The sequence below is a fragment of the Cebus imitator genome, unplaced genomic scaffold, assembly GCF_001604975.1.
Source record: "Cebus imitator isolate Cc_AM_T3 unplaced genomic scaffold, Cebus_imitator-1.0 Scaffold192, whole genome shotgun sequence".
NCBI lineage: Eukaryota > Metazoa > Chordata > Mammalia > Primates > Cebidae > Cebus > Cebus imitator.
In genome coordinates, this window is record NW_016107507.1 from 879,283 (window position 1) to 888,606 (window position 9,324).

A 9,324-nucleotide genomic window follows, 5' to 3' on the forward strand; every position below is an offset into this window, starting at 1 on the left:
CTTTAAAGGACTGAATGTTCTAGAAATGAACATCTACAATGAAATGGGACTCTCCAGTTAAACCCTGAATTGGCAACTTACTCTAGTAAGGAAGGAAGGATGGAAACTTAAGTTTCATTGTTTGGGCACTGTGCTAGGGACTTCTCATGCACCTGGCTATTGGGAGGTGTGTATTAGCTTATCAGCTTCATTGCTAATTCACCTGTAAATGGGAATAGCAATACCTTCCCTGCCACGTGGATTATTACAGGGCCAGAGTAAGAGCATTGTTGTAAGTGCTTTGAAAAATAAAAAAAATATATGCTTAACATTGCATTAACAGAGATCTAGTATCACTATTTTTTCATCCTTTTTTTATACGGGTCTGAGTTTCTTTTCCTGAAAACACCCTGTGAGATTGGTTAGCATTGCTTCAGTTTTCTAGGGATGAGGCACAGAGGCTCAAGCAAGTGCTGGACTTTCTGCCACATGCAGCAAGTGGTCTCACTACTTTGAAGGTTTTTTTTGCTGTGATGTCTAGATGAAGATAAACCTGTTGAAGAATCTTACCTGATATTCCCGATTACGTAATCCTCCATTTGTATTTATGGTAAAATCCATTTTTCCATCTTTTTCCTGAGAAAAAGAGAATGGAAATATGAATTAGGGGCTGATTTGTTTTTAATGTTGAAAAATTAAGAGAAATTTAAGGAAAGCAGATGGTTACTTATGCAATTATGAAAGTCATCAAAGAGCTGGTACCTGACTGGAATTAAACTTTGAAGTACTGTAATCTTTCTTCATCAAAATATGCAAAACGGCATCATGGATTGTTAAGAAAAATATTGAGTTTTTGACTTCATCATCAAAAAATTCACATCTGGTAAGCTTCTCAATGAAGTCATCTGGAGAGAAAACAACAACAACTCTTAGGAAGAAACAACTGTTTGGCCACAGGTTCCACCTTGAGGTTAGTAATTTCACCTTCCATTTGCAAATGTGTGTTTCCTTGACATTTGGTTAAGAGTTTGTGCGTTGCAGTGGTACAATAGCGGTCTATCATTAGTACAATGTCTTTTGGAACTAACAAATACCTTTCTAATACAAAAAATATTTAATGCCCCAATGTAAAAAGGAGGAAGGCAAAGGAGCAAATGAAAAAAAGTAGTTCCTAGAAGAAAATTAATTCATTTAGGCAGGAGACTAGTGAGTTGATCCCCCTGCTTAATGATTCGAGTATCAAGTGTGGCTCATTATTGAAGTTTGGGATTTAAAGTTTGGGATTCTGCCAAAATAGAACATATGTTTATGGACTGGTGAAATGCTGTGGTTCTTGATTGTAGCCCATTTTCCCAAAGCTGATGGGTTTTATATGAAAACATCTTCTTTACTACTTACCTCTCTAATCTTCTTTGAGAAATCCTGTTTTTGTAGGCACTAAACAGCATTCGTTTGCATAGATTACTCGACCAACTATTACCTTATGTCTACCATGTGCAAAACTCTGGCTGAATAATGAGAAGGATCAAAAGATAAATTAAGTCCTGAATCTTGCCCTCAAGGAAGATAGAACATGTATATATTCCTGTAGTACTGACAGGAAAAGTGTTGTATAATAATGAGGGCAAGGAGCAATCTAGTTTTTCTCCTTTATTGTATTCGTAGTTTTAAAATAATTTCCAGCACTTAGTATGTCTTCATATTTTTTGTTGAATATACAAGAGACATATAGATCATGTACTATAAAAATTCTGAGAAAGTTTCCTCTTGGTGGGTATCTGGGAAAACTTGAACAGATACCATCTAAAAGTGCCTAGGAGAAAAGTGGAGGAAGAGAAGGTACACAATCATGGAGATGGATTCTTCTGTTCACAGGCAACCTTTCAATGACAGAGGGAGAGGGAGCGTGGAGGGCACTGTGGCTGCCAGGACCTGGGATGGAGTGGGTGGCATGCAATGGGAAGGAAGGTGATAAGCTTTGACAAAGACTGAAAAGAATGCTAGGCAGCAGAGACAGCAGGAACAGATACTTTCCAAAATACCTGGGATGATGGGAAAAGGGTAAAATTGTTTAGTAAATTAAAGGTTCCGGTATCAAGGGGATATTTTTAATTATAAGGAAACCTGGAAATGGTTGAACTAATTTTCACTCTCACCAACAGTGTCTAAGCACAGTGTGACGATTTCTCAAGAGAGCTAAGACAAATACCACTTGACCCAGCAATTCCATTACTGGGTATACACTCAAAGGAATATAAATCATTCTGTTATAAAGACGCGCGCATGTGTATGTTCATTGCTGCACTATTCACAACAGCAAAGACATGGCATCAACCTAAATGCCCATCAATGGTAGACTGGAGAAAGAAAATGTGTTGCATATATACGATAGAATACTATATAGCCATAAAAAGAACAGTATAATATCCCTTGCAGGTACATGGAATTGGAGGCCATTATCCTTAGTAAACTAATGCAGGAACAGAAAACCAAATACCACATATTCTCACTTATAAGTGGGAGCTAAATGATGAGAACACATAGACACATAGAGGGGAACAACCCACACTGGGGCCTTTCAGAGGATGGAGAGTGGGAGGAGGGAGAGGATCAGGAGAAATAACTCATGGATACTAGGGCTAATACCTGGTGATGAAATAATCTGTGTAATAAACCCCCATGACATGAGTTTACCTACATAACAAACCTGCATGATGAATACCGGTTTGTTACGTAGGTAAACAGGGATGTTGCGTAAGTTCAGGGATGTTACGTAGGTAAACTCATGTCATGGGGTTTATTATACAGATTATTTCATCACTAGGTATTGTATTTCACCACAATACCAGGTATTGTATTTCATCACAATACCTGGTGATGAAATAATCTGTGTAATAAATCCCCATGAGTGAGTTTACCTACATAACATCCCTGAACTTAAAAGTTTTAAAAAAAAGTCTTGAAACTAGAATATGTCTGTATATTTTAGGGACAGGATACAGCAGAAAGGGAGAGATGAAGGATGCCAATTTCTTACCTTTCTAAGGACCCATGTACCACTTGACTCCTCTCCCTGAAAAGCTCCCCCTAAGTACTGTCAAGGTTGACTCCCTCACTTCATTCTAGTCTCTACTCAAAATGTCATATTGCTGGACATTCCTGATCACCAGCCTTTCCTTCTTTCCTTCTTTCCTTCCTTCCTTCCCTCCCTCCCTCCCTTCTTCCTTCCTTCCTTTTCTTTTCTTTCTTCCTTTCCTTCTTTTTTCCTTCCTTCCTTCACTTTCTTTCTTTCTTTCTTTCTTTCTTTCTATCTCTTTCTTCCTCTCTCTCATTTATTTATTTATTGAGACAGGGTCTTGCTCTGTCACCCAGGCTGGAGTGCAGTGGCGTGACCACAGCTCACCACAGGCTTGACCTCCAGGGATTAAGTGATCCTTCCACCTCAACCTCCTGAGTAGCTGGGACTACAGGCACATGCCACTACACCCAGCTAATTTTTGTATTTATTTTTTAGAGACGGCGTTTCACCATGTTGCCCAGGCTAGTCTCAAACTCCGGGGCTTAAGTGATCTGCCTGCCTCAGCTTTCCGGAGTGCTAGCATTACAGGCATGAGCCACGGCTCCCAGCCTCTGTTTTTTAACCCTGTTTTTTTCTTAGCACTTATCACTGCCTGAAATATGCTTTTATTTGTTTATTATATGGCTTTCCTATGAGCCTACAAGCTTCATGAGGACAGGGGCTTGTCAGATTCACTGCTATATTCCCAGCACCCGAACAGTGCCTGATAAATGGTAGGTATTCAGTAAATCTTTACTGAATGCCCATTATGTCCTAGGATCTAGGGAAGAGACAGGGAATAAGAAGGTAAGCAAGAATAATACCTACCCTGGAAGAGATACAGTTTAGTTGGGACGCAAACAGAACTGCAAAATTATGTTACATGTGTGTATTCTGCAGATGCAAACAGTCTGAAGACCCAGTGCTCTGCCTGGGGAAGCAAGAATGTTTTCAGTTATTGTTGGAAAAATTCCTGAAAAAGCCTTCTTTCCAAAAATTAGGTGGGAGAGGATTATAGGGATGGACAGGATACTAGTTAGAAAGTCCTTCTAGAAGGCCTAGTTGAGAAACGATAAGGGTCTAGATTAAGGTTCTGGAAATGGAGACAAACAGACTGATTTAAGAAGAAATATTTATAGGACCTAAAGGTCCTATAAAGGACCTTTGAGGCCAGTGACTCACTCACTAGAGGGAAGCAGAGGAGAAATTGGTGATGGTTTCAGGGTTTCTATCTGGAAAACTAGGTTTTTTTATCTGGAAAAAAAGCAGTGATGCAGTGATTGTGATAGGAAAGAAATATTTTTGGGAGGGGGAATCTAATAAGTAGTTTTAAAAACATGTATCTGAAGTGCTTGGGGGACATCCAGACAGTTGAATCTATCGGTCTGCAGCTCAGAAGAAAGGTCTGGGCTGGAGGTATAGTTTGGGGATTCATTAACAAGTAGATATACATGAAATCATAAATACGTAGGAAATTGACTAGAAAGAGTCTGTGGAATTAGAACTATGGAATAGCGTTTAAGGTTGAAACCTGGGGAAGACTGGAAGAGTGGGAAAGAACCAATGTCAGACCCTGAGGAGCCGTTTGAGAGGTAGAAAGTGAATCAGAACTGTCCTGCTGGGGTCAGGGAGGGAGAGAGCTTCAAAGAAAATGCTAGGGGGAGAGGCAGATGCTTAAATAAGCTGCTGCAGAGGCATCCCAGACAAAGGCAGTTAATCCTGACAATCCAGACGTCACTGATAACCTTGGCAAGGATGGCCTCATCAGCAGGTGAAGCTAACCCAGACTGTTACGGGCTGGAGCGTGCAAGGGAAGGGAGGAAGAGAGACAGAAAACAAGGCTACTTTTTCAGGAAGTTTAGAGTAAAATATGGTTAACATATTCCTCCTTTGTTGCCTATGAAATCAGGATCCAAATTGTAGAAATCATTTAATTACATATCAACATAACTAAAATATAAAGATACTGTTTCCATAGGGATTTTTATTAGGTTGGCTGCAAATCAGATTTTCATCTTGATCATATAAAATACTCATTCTTTGGAGAGGCTGTCTAGATTGACAGTTGGCAGTGATGTGATTGTCAGAACATAAAACAAAATTAAAGCAACTTACCATCAGTTCCAACAATATACACATCTACCTTGATCCTGATAAATTCTTTCAAAATCTGTAAAAAAGAAAGTATATCTTCCTTAGGGAACAGTTTCATTTGTCAGAAATGTAAAGAAAACAATCAGAATTATACCTTACGGGTGACCTATTGCTTTTAGAACCTTTAACATTTTGAAAAGAGATAATATGTGAAGGTATACCAAAGTTAAAAACAAGCCTGTATGACAGAAATAAACCCAAATAAAGGGGCCCTTCTCCTCAGTAAGAAGTTAAAAATGACCATTCTTGAGGGAAGTATTATGGGAAAACATTCTGTCTCAAACTCATAAGAACAACACTGATTTAATTTTAAAACAGTGTCTTCTTTGGGATGACCTCAGCTAGAGCTTTCTTGCTACATAAAAGTTTTAAGAAAGAACCTATGGACCGTAAGTTGCTAATTATTCTTGTCCACAAGAATAACGGATGAATGGGTATATCTAGCACCAATGAACCTTTATCCATTTTTCTGGTCCCTAGGCTAAGAACAAATACCAGCAGTGCTATGAGTAAGATCATGTAAAGTAAGAAAAGTAGCTTATATTATATTGTTGATAAGATTAGATGATCACTAATATCATTACTGTCATCGATAAACACTTTCAGAACCTCTTCTAGGCACTTAGCTAAGGATTAGAGGCCCTGTCCTTTGTGTTATATTGCTAGGACCAAAAAATAAATGTGTGTGTGTGTGTGTGTGTGTGTGTGTGTGTGTGTGTGTGTGTGAAAATGCAGAAACATAAGCTAAAGTAAACAAAACCTAAAATAAACAAAACCCAAAAGCAAAAAAAGAAAATGCAAGTAGACTTGAGAGTTGTATGATGCTGACATTAAAAAAAAAAAAAATCTTCCATTTTCTAATTTTGTATCCAGTTCACCCATGCTTAATAGGTCTTATCTTGGGTTAGCTCTCACTTAGGCAGATTTTTGTGAAAACCCAAGAAAAAGAGAGAAAGATGTAGAGTTTCTTAAATTTTCTTTTTATAAAATGTTTCTGCATTTCTGTTAGAAACTAATTTATTTTAGAAATGCACTAAATCTGTGGAAATAAAACAGACTGCAATCTGATTGTTTCAGTCATGTTTTGAAATCACATGTGACATTTATTTTTTCATATATCTCTTTGGGTTCTTTTTGAGACATTTAAAAAAATAGCCAAGTGAAACTTCATCAGCTTATAACGGATGAGGATAAAAAAACAAAACAAAACCCATTCTTACATTTTTTCCCAGGACCTTTCCATATCTTCTCTGATTTCAGAATAATTTAGATACAGTGCTCACAAATATTTGAAAACACCACAGAATTGAAATTTAAAAGGAATGTGAGCATAGCTGTCCACCAACAGATTCAGCATACATTAGAATTGTAGATTTGATTCCCTTCGATCTAGTACTTAGTCTCATGGAAAATGCCCTTTTTAAGAGTCTACTGAACACCATCTTTCCCTCCATGGAACTCTAAGATTATAATTTGCTTCTAATTAAATGTATGTTACATAAAGGAGCATCCTTCCACAAATACAATTTATGTTTTTTTTTTTTTTTTGAGACGGAGTTTCACTGTTGTTACCCAGGCTGGAGTGCAGTGGTGCGATTTTGGCTCACTACAGCCTCCACCTTCCACTGCAATTCTCCTGCCTCAGCCTCCCAAGTAGCTGGGATTACAGGCGTGTGCCACCATGCCTAGCTGATGTTTGTATTTTTAGTAGAGACGGAGTTTCGCCATGTTGGCCAGGCTGGTCTTGAACTCCTGACCTCAGGTGATCCACCCACCTTGGCCTTCCAAAGTGCTGGGATTACAGGTGTGAGCCACTGCTCCCGACCCACAAATACAATTTTTTAACCTTTAGCCATTGATTGGTTGTTTCCATTAAGAACAAAGAAATTACCGATTTAAGGCCCCTCATTGAAGAAACATCAAGAAAGGACACTGCTGAAAAGTCGAGAATGAGGCTGTGGAGGCTGATTTTGGGGACCTCAATGTTGAGAGGAAGATCATTCCAGTCAATCTGGAAGGGCAGGTCTGTGGTATTGATTGGCTGGTCCAGTACTTCTATCTGATTGTTGTCCAGCTCTTCGTCAGAATCTTTTATGGCGTAAACAGTGCATATAAATCCTTTCTGCAGGAGAGGATAACAAGCATGATAACTGTGACCAAGAAAAGCATTGTGTATGTTAGGGATAGCCAGTGAGTTTCAGAAGCACTGATTCAGAGTTGAGCCAAACAACGGGATTGGTCTGGGTGTGGTGGCTCATGCCTGTAATCCCAGTACTTTAGGAAACTGAGGTGGGAGGATCACTTGAGCCCAGGAGCTTGAGACCAGCCAGGGCAACATGGCGAGACCCTATCTTTGCAAAAAATAAAAAAAATTAGCCAGGCGTGGTGGCGTATGTGCTTGCAGTTTCAGCTACTTGGGAGGCTGGGGTGGGAGGGTCCCTTGAGTCTGGGAGGTCAAGGCTGCAATGAGCTGTGATCGGATCACACCGCTGCACTCCAGCCTAGGCCACAGAGCGAGACAATGTCTCAAAACAACAACGAGAAGATTGTAGACACTTGTGTTTGGTACTTTTCCCAGGAGAGTCAAAATTTTAGGGAGACCCTCAGAAACATTTTTAAATAGAACATTAATTGACACATGAAATCCCTTGTTTGTCTGGCATTTCATTTAAAGGAATGGAACTAACACCTTGAATCATCCTTTACCAAGCTTTTAGCTATAACGCATAGAAATGTGGTCAAGAAGCTTACTGGTGTCACTTGTAGCAGGCCTTGCTTCTGCAGTTTTCGGATTTTCCTCAAAGCTTTGTTGCGCTTGCGTAGAATTCGAAGTGGATTAAAGCCAACCTGAGAAACCCATTGCTGTGTTACAAGAGTACTGAATATTCTGTTATTTATATAGCATAATTCTAACAACTTTAACTGGAGTGATTTGAGGGATTTGGACAGATAATAAAAATATTTGTGACAAAATTTAAAAGTGGTTTAAACAACATCAGCAACAACATTGTGTCAGACCCATGGTCTGCTCCACCTATATCCAGTTACCAACAGTCAAAAGCTTTTGTATGACACAGTCCATGATTCATTCATAAATTATCCATGAGTGGACATAAACTCTATTTGAATCTGTTTGTGTTTGGAACCTACACAACTTTAGGGGATTTTATTATTTTTATTTTCTATTTATTGAGTATGGGTGGCACCTACATAAGTATTCTGCTTCTATGTAATTTTTATTTTATTAAAATTTATGTAATTGTATGTTATTATCTTATAATTTTAGTATTATGTTTGAGGCAAATCTTTATTTCCCCTTTTCAACCTAATAAGTTCTTACTGCTATAATATTTAGTTCCAGGTAAATAAGAGAGGAGGATCAAATTATGTAATAAAAAATCCTTGGCCAGGTGTGGTGGCTAACGCCTCTAATCCTAGCACTTTGGGAGGCCAAGGTGGGAGGATTGCATGAGACCAGGAATTCAAGGTCAGCCTGGGCAGCAAAGCAGGACTTTGTCTTTACAAAAATTTAAAAATTTAGTGTGGTGTCATGGCACATGCCTGTAGTTCCATCTGCTTGGGGGACTGAGGCAGGGGGATCACTGGAACCCAGGAGTTTGAGGTTGCAGTGAGCTGTGATCATGCCAGCCTAGGTGACAGAGCGAGACCTTGTCTCAAAAAAAAAATCCTTGACAAAAAATATAGTTAGATGGAAGTTTACTAGAGTAATTCAAAAGGGCAGTATAGAAAACCAAATATACAATATGATCTCATTTTGCAAACAGCAACAACAAAACTGGGTAGAAAAATATCCGATGCATATCAAACGGATAATAATAATTAAGGTTTAAGGCAGGAGCTCTATGCAAGGTACAGAGTAGACCAAAAGGCATGTTTCAAAGGTGAGGACTGAGCTTTTTGTCTTAACTGTCAAGACTGCTTCCTTGACCGGGCACGGTGGCTCACGCCTGTAATCCCAGCACTTTGGGAGGCTGAGGTGGGTGGATCACGAGGTCAAGAGATCGAGACCATTCTGGTCAACATAGTGAAACCCCGTCTCTACTAAAAATACAAAAAATCAGCTGGGCATGGTGGCGCGTGCCTGTAATCCCAGCTACTCAGGAGGCTGAGGC

General features: G+C 39.2%; 1 protein-coding gene across 3 annotated transcripts in view; it reads right to left on the bottom strand.

Moving 5' to 3' along the window:
• The window catches only part of SLC26A3 (solute carrier family 26 member 3), a 42,214-nt gene that overhangs the window by 4,206 nt on the left and 28,684 nt on the right, over window positions 1-9,324 (bottom strand). For 2 of the 3 annotated variants that reach the window (XM_037745112.1, XM_037745111.1), the window contains exons 16-20: window positions 7,943-8,038; window positions 7,083-7,313; window positions 5,153-5,207; window positions 742-884; window positions 550-615 (exon numbers count right to left, since the gene is read on the bottom strand). In XM_037745112.1, coding sequence (XP_037601040.1) covers window positions 550-615; window positions 742-884; window positions 5,153-5,207; window positions 7,083-7,313; window positions 7,943-8,038 — 591 coding nt within the window. Of the gene's footprint in view, window positions 1-549; window positions 616-741; window positions 885-3,865; window positions 3,969-5,152; window positions 5,208-7,082; window positions 7,314-7,942; window positions 8,039-9,324 lie in introns of those variants that run through there. The other variant, XM_037745113.1, reaches the window with a different exon arrangement.